This window comes from Neovison vison, chromosome 7 (genome assembly GCF_020171115.1).
Source record: "Neovison vison isolate M4711 chromosome 7, ASM_NN_V1, whole genome shotgun sequence".
In the NCBI taxonomy this organism is placed as follows: domain Eukaryota; kingdom Metazoa; phylum Chordata; class Mammalia; order Carnivora; family Mustelidae; genus Neogale; species Neogale vison.
Window position 1 is genome coordinate 43,349,181 of NC_058097.1, and position 15,666 is coordinate 43,364,846.

Below are 15,666 nucleotides of genomic sequence, written 5' to 3' on the forward strand. Positions count from 1 at the left end.
GGTGCCCCTGTAATTTTTGTTTCTGAGGCACCGTCTTTATGATCTATGATCATTACTACCATCATCATTACCATCACTCTCATCTATTGAGTAGTTATTATATACTAGGTAGTGTAATAATTTCTTTAGGTATATTAACTACTAAAATAACCTGAAAAGGTTATGCAGTGGCTACTATTATCCACTTACAAAGTAAGGAGGGGCACCTGGCTGGCTCAGTTGGTAGAGCGTGTGACTCTTAACAGGACAAATCTTTTTTTTTTTTAATTTTATTTTTTATTTTTTTAAAGATTTTTATTTATTTATTTGATAGAGAGAGATCACAAGTAGGCAGAGAGGCAGGCAGAGAGAGAGAGGGGGAAGCAGGCTCCCCGCTGAGCAGAGAGCCCAATGTGGGGCTCGATCCCAGGACCCTGAGATCATGACCTGAGCTGAAGGCAGAGGCTTAAACCACTGAGCCACCCAGGCGCCCCTCTTTTTTTTTTTTTAGTAACGTTTATAGTAAGAGCATAAAGGCAATTACATGTCAGTTCTGCAGTATATATGATGACTGGCAACTTTTTCTAAAAAAGGATTTTTTCTTAAAGATATATAAATATTAAATATGCCTTTAAAAATTTGGAATATGACACACTTTTTTCATTTTTTTCTTGGATATTTTATATTCTTATCTTTCAAATATATTCTAGACTCAGCTTGAATAGACTTGCCTTACTCTAAGAAAAATACTTAGAATTCTTTTTTTAAAGATTTATTTGAGAGAGAGACAGACAGTCAAAACCTAACCAAATGAGCCACCCAGGTCCCCAAAATATTCAGAATCTTTATTCAGGTAAGTCTGACGATTAACTTAAAAAGAAGTTATAGGGCGCCTGGGTGGCTCAGTGGGTTAAACCTCTGCCTTCGGCTCAGGTCATGATCTCAGGGTCCTGGAATCGAGTCCCACATCGGGCTCTCTGTTTGGCAGGGAGCCTGCTTCCTCCTCTCTCTCTCTCTCTCTCTCTGCCTGCCTCTCTGCCTACATGTGATCTCTGTCAAATAAATAAATAAAACCTTAAAAAAATAAGTTATATTGGTTGAATAATGATAGATCCTATCCAAAAAGGATGTTTTAAAAATGTACTTAAATCCTCTTTCAGGCCACATCAATATTATAGAAGTTTTTTTTCCCTCTCACACACATCAGATAATTTTTTTCTTTATCGTTTCGTCTTCTCTTACCATCTTCCATTTTATTTTTCAGCTGATTGTGGTTTATATAGAGAATGCTATTGGTTTTTGTGTAAATTAATTTTGTGTAAATAAATTTTTTTTTAAATTTTTTTTTCAATTTATTTATTTTCAGAAAAACAGTATTCATTATTTTTTCACCACACCCAGTGCTCCATGCAAGCTGTGCCCTCTATAATACCCACCACCTGGTACCCCCAACCTCCCACCCCCCCGCCACTTCAAACCCCTCAGACTGTTTTTCAGAGTCCATAGTCTCTCATGGTTCACCTCACCTTCCAATTCACCCAAATTCCCTAAATTTTGTTTAAAAAATCCATATTGGATTCAGTCATTATTTCTCTTCAGCTGCCCACATTTATAACTATATTATCTAGCTATCATAATTTTGCATGCACCTTCCCAATTTTTATCTCCCATTTTTCTCTCTTTGTTGTATGCCTAGGCAGACAGAATTATAGTAAATAAATATGGTAGTATTGGCAATCTGATTGTGTTTCTGACTTTGTTGGGAATGCATCTCATTTTCCCTAGTAAACATGTTTACTCCTATTAAAGAGATTCTTTTAAGATCTAAAGTTCTGATTCTTTAAAAAATTAGCAGCTCTTTGAAGCTGATTATCTTTTTTCTTTAATATGATGAATTGTATTAATAGAGTCCCTTAACTTGAAACATCAAGAAAAAAATTTCACTCAATTCTTCTCTAATTAGTCTATAAATTCTTTGCAATACCAGTTAAAATCTGAACAGAATTTTTATTCCTTTAGAACCAGATAAATTAAATTGATTCTAAAATTCAAATAGAAATTTAGGGGGTCCCAAGCTAGCTAAGAAATTTCTGAAAGACTAGGAACAAGTTGTGTGTGGGGCGGAAGTGGGGAAATCCTTGCCTAAGCAACAGGGTTATTTTAAAGGTACAGTGATTAAAACATTGTAAACACACACACACATACACACACGGAGTACAGTACTGGTATAGATATAGACAAATAGACTAAAGGAACAGAATAAAGAGCCTAGAAACAATTAAGAATGCACATGATAAACATGGCATCACAAAAGAAATATCTATTTAACAATAGTGTTGGAACAACTGGTCTTCTACATGTACAAATAATTCTAGTGATAGAATCATCAGTTCATTCCTACCTAAAATCCATTACAACATTAAATTCCAATTGGACTAAAGACGAAATACGAAAAACAAAGTTTTGAAAATAGACTATCTCTATAACCTAACATGAAAAATGTCTTAGAAAAGACCACGATTGGCAACTTATGAAAAGGACAATTAAATACTGATGCTGTATGTTAATGTTGACTAAATTCTTATTGTATGCATATATGAATCATAAGCTAAATATAACTATCCAAATTTAAAGTGTCTATAGAACAAAAGATACATGTCAACATAAAAGTGGCAGATTAGGAAAAGGTATCTATACATAAATCCTAATGCTAAAGAAGGCATTCTTTTTTTTTTTTTAAGATTTTATTTATTTACGAGACAGAGAGAGACAGAGAGAGAGAGGGAACACAAGCAGGGAGAGTGGGAGATGGAAAGCAGGCTTCCTACCGAGCAGGTAGCCCAATGTTGGGCTTGATCCCAGGACCCTGGGATCATGACCTGAGCCGAAGGCAGACGCTCAACGACTGAGCCACCCAGGTGCCCTAAAGAAGGCATTTTAAAAATTCCCTAATTTCAAGTAGAAAAAGGACTAAAATCTCAGCTGAAGAAAATATATATGCAGGCTCATTTGAAAGACATCTTCCATTTACTTTTCCAGATAATTTTAGTTTTTAATCTTTGGCCAGGGCAGACTTTTTTTAAAAAAATCTGAGCTTAAAATTGTAAGAATTATGAAATTATTTCAGCATTTCTTTTTGACCTAGGTGCCAATGAGAAGCTTTCTCTTTCCAGGGGCACCTGGCTGGGTCAGTTGGTACAGCATGCAATTCTTGACCTTGGGATTATTAAGTTTGAGCCCCATGTTGGGTATAATGATTATTTTTTTTTAAAAATCTTTGAAATGTTTTCTCTTTCCTTAATTATTAGTTTTCCCCTCATAAACAGTATAAATTATGGAATAAACTTTGTGTTCCAGTTTGCTTTGACATTCAAACTGAAATCCACGTAAGAACTTTGTTTGGACCTGTTCCTGCATAGCCACATCCCAAATTTTCACCTGGTTCTGCTACTCTATTTTTCCTCACCTTAATTTTCATCAGTTTAGTTTTTCCAATTTACTGGTAGGTCAAGGTAACCCACTGCAACTGCACTGCAAAATAATGCAGGAAACAAATAAATATGCTTAAAACGTACAAGAGACCTGGTCATATTCTCTTCTTCCTCCAAAAGATCAGAGTCCTGAGGATGCCAAGCTGAGGGAAGAGAAATAAAACAGATTTATTTCAGAGCTCCAGACAAAGGCATATAGAAATCTTCAGTACCAGGTGGCTATAATATTATCTAAATGATCCTTAGAGCACTGAGAAATGCTAAGCACCATCAGGCAACAGAGATGCTGAAATGTACATAAAAGTCTAATGTCTTTTATGGGAATTTCTGGAGGACTAAGTATAGGGTGCCCAATGAATCTACTGACAATAAAAGCTTTCCCTAGGATCCTGGTATTTTATTCTTAATAGAAAGTTTATCTCAAATACATAATAATAAATACCACAAAGATTAAGAATAATATAGTTTATGAAGCACTGTAAAAAATATGGAGAAAACTCTAATCAAGTACAGGTTTAGGCATTGTAAACCAATTATATGATGGAATAAAATGCAGTCATGATTCTAATGACATTTTTGAGCAACTATTTTTTGATCTAAAAAATTCAGGCCCTTCAGGTAAAAAAATGTAAGAATGAATATTTGCATTTACATCTCTCTCCCAAACCCAACCAAAATGAAAGAAACAAAGGAAGCTGAGTCTCATAGAGAATATAGAAGACTTCAGCAGATAAGAGATGTCAACAAAATTTTGGAAGCTAGAGATTAGACGGACGGCTGTTATCTAATTTAACTAGAGAAACCTGAAGCTTAAGTGAGGGTGGGGGAAAGGGGGGGAAACCATGGCAGAACCCTTGAAAGGCTTAGGAATGGAGGCTCTAAATACTTCTGCAGGCAGGAATGGGATAGGAACTGAATGTAAGGGGTTGGAACCATGTAGAGAAAATAAGGGAATTAAGTGAAAGTTGTAATCCTCAAAGATGAAGTATGTCCCCCCCAGTTCCCTACTTTCTACTGTGTTTGCCTTCCAAAAGCAGTTCTGGCTAATACTACTCAAGCAAAATCTAGGATTTCTTGCTGGGGAAACTGACTAGCGCCACCCCCCCAAAAAAGATACAGATCCTGACATTTAGTCAACTTTCAACCTCTAATAAAACACCATATTAGAAAGGGCAAGAAGGTGGGTTGGGGAACGGTGGGGTGAGGGAGACAAGAAAGAGGTTAGGTAGAAAACAGAGATAACTCCTTATCTCTATTGTCAAAAAAGTCAGCAGGAAAAATCAAGCATGAATGAGCAGTATGAGGATATTCAGGGAAGTGGAGCTGAATACCAAAATGGTTGCCTCTGGGGAGTGGGATCAGGGGATGAGGAAGGATAGAGTAGGAGATTTTGTTTATGGTTATATACTTAATAACCCTTTAAAAAAATCTAAATGTAAGAAAAACAGAAACTTCAAACAATAGTCAAGTGAATAAATAAAAAAACAAATGTCTACCCTGCAGTCAACACCCATGTGAGCTTTCTTGGTAGGGGTACTGAATTTTCTAACCCCTAAATGTACAGCTTCTCTCTCCCAAACTTTTCCCATCTCTGAGCCACCTTACCTCTCCTTTCCATCATCTGGGTTAAACGCTCCATTGTCACACAGCTTTTGCTGATCTCTGAAGGCTGAGATGTCATTCAGGCCTTGCCCACTAAGGGCAGAAAGGTTAAGGTAAGCTGTAGATCCAGCAATTCTAGGGTCTGCTCTATCTCGGGCTTCCCCAGCCTCCAGGAGAGTTCTCAGGTCAGAAGGTCTCCTTCCATGATGGACACCTGCTCTCCGGGCTTTTTACTCACACCGCAGATCTATCTTATCGCCGTGGAGGCAGGACCTGTGGGCTTATAATATAAATTCAATTTACTTGATGTTTCCTCACTAGATCCCTCTGGTAACCCAGATGGCTTCCAATGATCACTGCCTTATGGTATTCATGGGTTTTTTTTGTATACCCTTTGCACACTGAATAAAGTTGTCCTGTTTAACCAACAGGATACTGCAAAAACTGACAGTGTGTGACTTCCAAAGTTAGGTCATGAAAGACATGGTGGTTTCTGTATTGCATATTTTTGAATCATGAACATTGAAGAAAGTCGGCCACCATACGATGAAGACATTCAGCCAGGCCTGGGGAGATGCTCCTGCCAGCAGCCAACACTAACTTGCCAGCCATCTAGGAGGCAAATCCTCCAGCCATCTAGCCTTCCAATGACTGTAGCTTTGTTAACATCTTGACTGCAACTTCATGAAATATATGATCCAGAGTATCCAGCTAAGTTGTTCCCCACCCCCACAGAGTGAGCGATAATAAATGTTTATTGTTGTTTAAACCACTGAATTTTGAGGTAATTTGTTACACAATAGTAGATAATTAATACAGTCCCAATTAGCTTCCTTGCTTGTAATTCACATTCTCTGGGGTTACTGCCCAGAGATGGTGGATACAAAGACAGCAAGAATTTAGAGGAAAACTCAAAAGACTCAGCAACCTAGGTTGAACCAGGCATTCAAGAAAACATCAAGACTTTAGAAACAAGGTAAACACAACAGTGATGTTCACATAATATCTGCTTTTCAAATATCTTCTGTGAGCAGAAAGGTGTAGACCCAGTGCAGTCACAGATACAAAACTGAGTCAAAGAAGATTCATATTTACAATATCCCTAGATTTGGAGTAAAAGAGAGTTGGAGCTATTCTGTTTCCTATTTATCTTGGCAACTGAGGTAAAAGACATGCACAATTTAGAATTCCCATACTCTTCATCTGAAATGAGAATTATACTCACATCACAATGATACTGGATGAATAAAATGGTTAAGTTAAGAAATAATAATTTTTCGTCTGCTTTGAGCCTTTACTAGGTAAAAAATAATTATATGAGAGTAGACTAATTTTTTTTGAGAGCGACTAATTCTTGCACTGTATGATAGAACAGAATAAAACAGAAACATTCAATTGTAATAAATTTTGAGATATTCCCAATATCCTTCCACAAGTTCCATTTTTTTCCTCTGTGGGAATTATCACAAACAAATTACATAATTTATTTACCATACATATTGTCTGTGTAACCCCTCATATAAATTCCATGAAAACAGGGATTTCTTAAATCTCTCTTGGTCACTGATGGTAGGTGCTCAAAAAATATGTTGATTTAAATGGTGTAGCCACTATGAAAAACAGTATTGCAGTCAAAAAACGAAAAACAGAATTACCATATGATCCAAAAATTCCACTTCTGGGTACATACCCAAAAGAACTGAAGGCAGGGACTTGAACAAATTTGTACACCCATGTTCATAGCAGCATTATCTGCAACTGTCAAAAGGTAGAAGCAACCCAAGTATGCACTGACAGATGAATAGATAAACAAAATGTGGTATATACATATAATGGAACATTATTTAGCCGAAAAAAGGAAGGAAATTCTGACGTGTTAACATGGATGAACCTTGAAGACCTTATGCGAAGTTAAATAAACCAATCACAAAAAACCCAACACTGCATGATCCAACTCATATGAGGTATGTAGAGTAGTCAAATTCGTATAGAAAGAAAATAGAATGGAATTTTCTGGGACTAGAAGATCCAAGGAATGGGGAGTTATTGTTTAATGGGTACAAAGTTTCTGTTTTGCAAGATGGAAAGAGTTCTATGGACAGGTGGTAGTGACAGTGGTACAGCAATATGAATATAATGACATTGAACTCTACACTTACAAGTAATTAGAATGTTAAATGTTTTTGTGTTTTTAGCTTTATCGAGATATAATTAGGGTACAAAAAATCACACACATTTAATGTATATATCCTGATGAGTTTGAACATATGTATATATTCATGATACCGATTCCATAACCAAGGTACTAAACATATCCCTCACCTCCAAAAATTTCCTTGTGTTCTTTTGTGTTTTGTTTTTGTGGTAAGAACAATTAACACAACATATATACTCTTAACAGAGTGCATAATACTGTATTATTAATACAGGTTGTGTTGTACAGATCTCTAGAACTTATTCATCGTGCATAATGTAAACTTTGTACCCATGGAAAAATAATTCCCCATTTCCCTCTACTCCTAGGCTCTGGCAACCATTATTGCATTTTTGTGCTTCTTGAGTTTATTTTAGCTATATCATACAAATTGAATCATGTAGTATTTGTTCTTTGACTAGCTTATTTCACATAGCATAATGTTATTCAGGTTCATCTATGCTGTCACAAATGGCAGGCATTCCTTCTTTGACTAATATTCCATTATATGTATATACCACATTTTCTTTATCCATTTATCTATTGATTAATGTTTCCCTATTTTGACTATTGTAAATAATGCTGCAATGAAAATGGGGGTGCAGATATTAAGATGCTAAATTTTATCTTCTGTGTTATGTAATCTCTATTTTATCACAATAAAAATATATATACATATATACACATAGGTATAAAAAGACAAATATACACATTCATATACAAAAGATGCATATATACACATCCAACAAATGAATTCTACTAATTTGGGGAATTTAAAATCAGAGGAAAATAATATATTAGACTAGAATACCACAGAAATAGGTTCAAGTGGAGTTCAAGTGTTCCAGATTCTTAAGGTGGGGTTTTGTTAAGTACGCATGTTAAAAATTCAAGGAAAACAACAAAAACTAAAGCAGTGGAGAAAGAAAGGGGAATAAGCTAAATCTACACGATACAAAAGCCACAAGTAAATAGAAAACAAATTTGTATCAGCAATCCCAATAAATGTAAATGAATTAAACTCACCTATTAAAATAACATTCAAGCAGGATAAAAGGATAAAAAAGCCCAGCAATATACTCTTTACCTGAAGTATAAAATCATAAAAAGAAGGGGATGGAAAATCAAATTCCTGGATAATACAATAATAAGACCTGAAAAGGAATATTATTGGACAAAAGAACTAACAGCATACTGAGGAGTAGAGGTTTTTAAGACTGTTTGTACAGTCTGTCTTGTGCTCTGTTGATCCATGATGAGAATAGGTCCTGGCACTGTCCTCTTAGTGTGAGCAGCAGAAAGAACACATGTGGAGAAGCAGATCTAAAACCACCCTGCAGTCTAGCTACTCAGCCCCAGCCTAAACAGGCTGAACAGAGAACCAGGAAACAGGTGAACATGAGAATAAATGCTTGCTGTTATATGCCACTGACTTAGGGGTGGTTTGTTAGGCAGCATTACTATTCTGGCAATAGCTAAGTAATACATATGATAAAAGATGCGGGTCATATGATGTTGAGATACCGACTCTGGAAAAGATCAGGAAAACTGGAAAACGACAGAAGAGAACCAAGAACTTCCAGGGGTAAAATAAGGAAGCAAAGAAGACTAAGGGGGTGGCCACAGGGCAGGGAGGACGACTTAAAACCAAACACAAAATTTTACACAGATCTTTTCCCATGCAGTTATCAAGTATGAGAAACACTATACAGAAGTCAACTCAAGACAAGAACCGCTACACATACTACGAACACCTACCCACAGACCTTTCACGACAACCAAACACTATACAATCACACGCAACCAAGTATCACCATAACACAACACACCGCAATCACACATCCCGTCACAATTAGTCTGTCACACTCACACGCAGTTACACACATCACTGCAGTCACACACACACTGACTCCCACCACAGTTTCTCGGTCCAACAATTCCAACCACTCTCCAGGAGCATATTCCCATCCTGGACACTTGTCAAGGCTGCCACTCCAGACTCGTTGGGCCTCCTCAGAGGCTCAGCCCCGTCAGCCGCTCCGCGGTGCAGCCCAGAGAACTCAAGCCCCTCCCCCATGCCCCACTGCTGGGACGCGGTAGCGTCACCTGCCGGAAACGCCCGAATGCGCATTCAGCGCGCGGTTTCTGGGAGGATAGGTGAAGGCGACCCACAGAAAGACCCAAGCCAGGGGACCGGTAACGCCGAACCATCCCTTCGTGCCCGCCTCCCAACGGACGTTCCTGAGGACAACAACACCTCCCAGAAGGCTTCGCGGCTCGATTCAACTTCCGGCCAGTAAGCTGTCTGCGTTTCCTCTGTGAGGAGGAGGCACCGTAAGTCCTACACCGAAGGCCGGGTTGGAAGGTGCAAACCTACCGTGCCTCGCAACCCTGAGACCTGGCTAGACGCTGAGAATTGCAGTTACAGTCGTTGAGGGAGGGTCCGGGCAGGGCGCTGAGAGGAATTGGCCGCGGGTGCGTCTCTGGACCACATTTCCCAGAGGGCCCGGTGGGCCCGTCGCTCTTCTCGCAAGAACGCGAACGTTTCGTCACGCCTGGCGGGACCGTTAGATCGGTGAGGCGAGAGCCGGTGGGTGGCTGGGGACTCGAAAGGCGTAAATTGAGGAGCCCGGAGATAGGTACCAAGGTGGGTCCTCCGGCCTCTACCGTACGGGTGGAGCGGCCTGTAAAGGGGATTGTGTGTGTGAGAGATTGAGACCTGTGTGCGGTTATCGGTTGCCTGTCATTGTGGGGGTGTGATTGCATGTGTCCCGATGACGGTTGTGACCCCGAGACACTGTTGGGGGGGTACCTAAGGCTGTAGGAGAGTAACAATGTTCGGTGGCGGGTATGTGATTATAACCGTGTTACCATGGGTAGCTCTGTGTGCGCGCGTGGAGTACTTGTCTCATTGGTTTCAGTATGTCCGTGCTCAGGTTATGGGGCACTTTGTGTCAGGGTATGGGGTTCCTGTCATATGTAAGATTGCAACTCCAGAACTTTGTCCTCAGGGAACTTCTGTGAAGTTTGGTCAGGTTATAGCCCTTTGGCAACGGTGGCCTCAGCTTTTTCCAGACACACGGATTAGGCAGAATGCTCCATTCTCTGATCTCCATTCCCTGCGTGTGGTGGGGGCTGGGGCTGGGACTGGAGGTGACTTCTGACCAGACCAGTTTGGGGAAAAAGAAAACATGGTGTTTTGCAATTACCTTTTCCTCTCACCAGTTCCACCTTTCTCCACGTGCAGAAGAGAAGAATGCACAATGAACTGCTACAAGCAGTGTCCAAGGTGTGTTGGGGTTTTCTCTTTGCTTTCTTTCTTCTGAAAGTTAAATGCTTAATAAAGATATGCCATTTAATTGTAGGTCCTTATAATTAAAGGGAAGGTTGGTCCAGCCTGGTTTTAAAGCCCAACAGCACCCCTATATGTATTGTTCACTTATTTGGGAAATGGCTCTACTTCTGTTTGTTGAGTTTTCTTCTTTTTAAATGCAGTATTATGATTTTTTTAAAAAGATTTAATTTATTTATTTGACAGGCAGAGATCACAAGTAGGCAGAGAGGCAGGCAGAGAGGAGGAAGCAGGCTCCCTGCTGAGCAGAGAGCCCTATATGGGGCTTGATCCCAGGACCTTGGGATCATGACCTGAGCCAAAGGCAGAGGCTTTAACCCACTGAGCCACCCAGGTGCCCCAATGCAGTATTATGATTTAAATGCAATTGTTATGATATTAAAATAAAAACACGGGGCGCCTGGGTGGCTCAGTTGGTTAAGGGACTGACTCTTGATCTGGACTCAGGTCTTGAACTCCAGGTCCTAAGTTCAAGCCCCACACTGGGCTCTCTGCTGGGCATGGAGCCTACTAAAATAAAATAAACAATAAAATAACATGTAACCTAATGCAACACATAACACAACACAGCACATAACAACACAACATAATATATAACATAAAACACAACATCACTATTAGTTAGAGATTTTAAAAACAATTACCAAGAAAAAATAAAGTGTGATCACTCAAATATCTAATGTTAATATTTTGATTAATTTTTAAAATTATTTCTTTATTTGACAGAGAGAGATCACAAGTAGGCAGAGAGGCAGGCAGAGAGAGAGAGGAGGAAGCAGGCTCCCCGCTGAGCAGAGAGTTCGATGCGGGGCTCGATCCCAGGACCCTGAGATCACAACCTGAGCCGAAGGCAGAGGCTTAACCCACTGAGCCACCCAGGCGCCCCTTGATTAATTTTTAAAAAGATTTTATTTATTTGAGAGGCAGAGTGAGCGAGAGAGAGAGAGCATGTAAGCAGGGGCAGAGGGAGGGGGAGAAGCAGGTTTCCTGCTGAGCAAGGAACTGGATGTGGGACTCAATCCCAGAACATGGGATTATGACCTGAGTAGACGCTTAACTGACTGAGCCACCCAGGTGCCCCTTAATTAATGTATTTGACAGACAGAGATCATAAGTATGCAGAGAGAGAGGGAGGAGGAAGCAGGCTCCCTGCCAAGCAGAGAGCCCAGTGTGGGGCTCAATCCCAGGACCCTGAGATCATGACCCGAGCTGAAGGCAGAGGCTTTAACCCACTGAGCCACCCAGGCGCCCCTAATTCCTATAAATTTGTATGTGATCTATGTTTTCTTCTTGCAAGCTTTTAGAAAGTTCTGTTTTTCCTTGATACTCTGAAATTTTACTCCAAAATGTATCATAAGATTTTTTTCTTAAGTACATCACATTGTTCCCTCTTTCGGGTCTTAAAGGAAAAATATGGGAAGGGGGAAAGGATTCACATATATGCACACCTTACTATAGCCGGACATCGAGCATTGAGCTGTATGATTGCTATTTTATGTTGTAGGAGAAGTTTACTTGCATGTTCCTTGATATATCCCTCTGTACACAGAAGATATGTTTTCTACTGATATAATAGAGTTCTAATCCCTTCAGTTTGCTTAATAAGCTCTAGCACCATCTCTACTACCATCTTTTTTCTTTTTAAGATTTTATTTATTTATTTGAGAGAGAGATCTCACACACAATCATGGGGAGCGGTAGGCAGAGGCAAAGGGAAAAGCGGGCTCCCCCACAGAGCAGAGAGCCTGATGTAAGGGTTGATCCTAGGACCCTGGAATCAAGATCTGAGCTGACTGAGCTACCCAGGTGCCTCACCATCTTTTTTTTTGATCTCCTTCTACTGTGAAAGCATGTTTGTTGTTTCAGGGGTCAATGATGTTCAGGGATGTATCTATAAACTTCTCTCAGGAGGAATGGGAATGCCTGGATTCTGGTCAGATGAATTTATACAAAGAAGTGATGTTGGAGAATTTCAGCAACCTGGTTTCAGTGGGTAAGGATAACTATCCCCCAAAATTCAGAGTCTGCCCTTCGGAATGTCTCCTTTCTCCATTATGAATTATTTGTTTCAAGTAACCAGCTAAATTTCTGCTCCCTGTTCCTCAAGGAATGGTTTGAGTTGGAATGGAATGGAATGGAAGAGTTGGAAATGATCACCTTCAGTGGGTTGAAGCTTCATCTTCATCTTTCTCTGGTCCTTCCTATAGTGGCATCTTTTTCTTGATCACCAAGGGACTGCATCTGATTTCTGGGACACCCACAGCATAACAATGTCCCGTGTCTTTTCTTGTGATCAGGACTTTCCAATTCTAAGCCAGCTGTGATTTCCTTATTGGAACAAGGAAAAGAACCCTGGATGGTTGAAAGAGAGCTGACAAGAGGCCTTTGTTCAGGTGAGATGATAGGTAGTGATTTTGTCCATTTTTTAATTGGGTTGTCTTATTATTACTGAGTTTTGAGTTAATTATATATTCTAGACACAAGTTTTATCAACCATATGTTTGTGAGTGTTTTCTTAGTAGGTATGTTTTCACCCTCTTGATTTTGTCCTTCGAAGCACAAATTTTTAAATTTAACGAGATCCAGTTTATCTATTTTTTCTTTGGTTGCATGTACTTTTGGTGTGAGCTCCTTTAAGTTATGACCCTTCCATAATTAAGTTTATTAATACTTTCTGGAAGTAGGAAAATATTTCACACTTATCCTATTATTAGGTAAAGGATTTTTGTCAATTTTATCTCAAAAAAAAAATTGAAGATAAAACAAAAAAAGCTTTCTCAACTAGATACAACTTTAGTTTTATAATTTAGCCGTAAGATAGAATGAACAAAGAACTAAAGAACTCACCAATGCAGATTTCCCAAGATTTATTTTCCTTTCCAGGAGGCACCAAATATTATAAACAGACCACTGGAAGATAATAATCCAAATTCTCTGTCATCTCAGTTAACAGAGAATGAGGGGATCCCCAGATAACTGGAACAGATTTCCATTATCCCTATAGAAATTACCATAAAATCAGTGGCACCCGGGTGGCTCAGTGGGTTAAATCCTCTGCCTTCGGCTCAGGTCATGATCTCAGGGTCCTGGAATCGAGCCCCCCGCCAGGTTCTCTGCTCAGTGGGGAGTCTGCTTCCTCCTCTCTCTCTGCCTGCCTCTGCCTACTTGTGATCTCTGTCTGTCAAATAAATAAATAAAATCTTAAAAAGAAAAAAAAAGAAATTACCATAAAATCAGATTCCTAATCACTATAACTTACCAGCCTTGCACAAACCAGTAGCAAAACTAGACTTAGTCCAAAAACAAAACCCAGGATGCATTGAGGAGGGTGTAGTGGAGAGAAAGTGAATTAAAGTAGCATTTTATTGCTGCTTGGAATTTACTGAGGCAGCGAAGAAGAAAGGACTGCTGGGCCTTAAATAGCCCATGAGATACACTTCACAAGTCATACTTTATTGCCTCCTGCAAATAAGGCCATTTGGACTTCTCAGTGGGACCTTCAGAATTGTCAGAGTATAACATTTTCAAAACTTTTCAGAAGTATAATTATTCAAAAATTAAAGATGATTCTTCTAAGTATATGATATTTGAAATATTTATTTAGCTCACTAATGAGAGAACCAGAGGAATGGTAAAGCTCGTTCAAGTTGTCTGGGAGACTCTGAGTTTATATTATGATTATATACATATGTATGTAATTATATTATAATGCAGGAATCACATCACTATTGTGGATACAAAAACTAGTTACTGTCTTAGAGGATAGTAAATTTGTAACCTTCAGGCTGTCTTTTCACCAGACAAATAAATCATTTATAACTGTTGTTCTTCATAGCAATTTTTTGTTCTTTGTTCAGTTACTTTCTAGATTTTTCAAGTAGATTGTAAGATACTACAATTTTCTAATTGGTATTATTGGTATAGAGAAATAGTATAAGCTTTTTTTTTTAACACGTGGAAAGGAGTTTAATTTTATTATCGGGGAAATGCAGTGGGATATCATTATGTCATCTGTAACATGGGCAAAAATTTAAGTCTGACATTAGTAAGAATAGATGAGAATGTGGAACAGCACCTTCAAGCTGCTGATAGGGTATAACTTCATACAACTGCTTTTTATTCTTTCTTTTTAAATTTAATTGTGAAGGGCACCTGGATGGCTCAATTGGTTGAGCATCTGCCTTTGACTAAGGTCGTGATCTCAGGATCTTGGGATCAAGCCCCATGTCCACCTCCTTTGCTCGGCAGGGAGTCTGCTGCTTCCTCTTCCTCTGCCCTTTCCCTCTGCTCGTGCTCGCTGTCCCTCTCTCTGTCTCTTTCAAATAAATAAAATATTTAAAAAAAAATTTAATTGTGATAAGATCATTTAACATGAGATCTACCCTCAACAAATTTTTAAGTGTATAATACAATATTGTTAACTTTAGGCGCAGTATTATATAGCAGATCTCTAGCACTTATTTGCCTTGCATAATTAAAGCTTTATACTTATTGATTAGCAACTGCTCGTTTCCTTATAACCCCAGCCCTTGGTAACCAACTACTCTTGGTAACTACTCTTTTGTTCTGTGAGTTTTGCCCTTTTTAGATATCTCATATAAGTCAAATAATGCTGTATTTGTCCTATAACTTGTTTATTTCATGTAGCTTAGTGTTTTCATGTTGTTTCATATGGAAGGATTTCCTTCTTTTTAAGGTTGAATAATATTCCATTGTAAATATATAACACATTTTGTTTATCCACTCATCCATCTGTGGATTTAGGTTGTTTTCACATCTTGACTATTATGAGTAGTACTGCAATAAACGCATGAGTGCTAATATCTCTTCAAGATCCTGATTTCAAACGGGGTGCCTGGGTGGCTCAGTGCGGAAGGCCTCTGCCTTCAGCTCAGGTCATGGTCTCAGGGTCCTGGGATCGAGCCCCGCATCCGGCTCTCTGCTCAGCAGGGAGCCTGCTTCCCCCTCTCTCTTTGCCTGCCTCTCTGCCTACTTGTGATCTCTCTGTCGAATAAATAAATAAAATCTTTAAAAAAAAAAAAAAGATC

At 39.0% G+C, this 15,666-nt stretch overlaps 2 protein-coding genes across 16 annotated transcripts in view; one reads left to right on the forward strand and one right to left on the reverse strand.

Moving 5' to 3' along the window:
* Positions 1-9,531, reverse strand: part of ZNF568 (zinc finger protein 568) — a 69,931-nt gene extending 60,400 nt beyond the window's left edge. For 5 of the 8 annotated variants that reach the window (XM_044256425.1, XM_044256423.1, XM_044256431.1 and 2 more), the window contains exons 1-2: positions 5,076-6,697; positions 3,555-3,613 (exon numbers count right to left, since the gene is read on the reverse strand). In XM_044256425.1, the coding sequence (XP_044112360.1) occupies positions 3,555-3,613; positions 5,076-5,151 (135 nt within the window). In that variant the 5' untranslated portion in view covers positions 5,152-6,697. Of the gene's footprint in view, positions 1-3,445; positions 3,510-3,554; positions 3,614-5,075; positions 6,698-9,372 lie in introns of those variants that run through there. The other 3 variants (XM_044256424.1, XM_044256429.1, XM_044256426.1) reach the window with 3 other exon arrangements.
* A 17-nt stretch (positions 9,532-9,548) lies between these two features.
* Positions 9,549-15,666, forward strand: part of LOC122911601 (zinc finger protein 30 homolog) — a 129,679-nt gene continuing 123,561 nt past the window's right edge. For 2 of the 8 annotated variants that reach the window (XM_044256474.1, XM_044256473.1), the window contains exons 1-2: positions 12,534-12,611; positions 12,726-13,011. Coding sequence is in view for 7 of the 8 variants with exons in the window: in XM_044256473.1 (XP_044112408.1) it covers positions 12,975-13,011 (37 nt within the window). In the remaining variant the exon portion in view is untranslated. Of the gene's footprint in view, positions 9,914-10,491; positions 10,556-12,484; positions 12,612-12,725; positions 13,012-15,666 lie in introns of those variants that run through there. The other 6 variants (XM_044256469.1, XM_044256472.1, XM_044256468.1 and 3 more) reach the window with 6 other exon arrangements.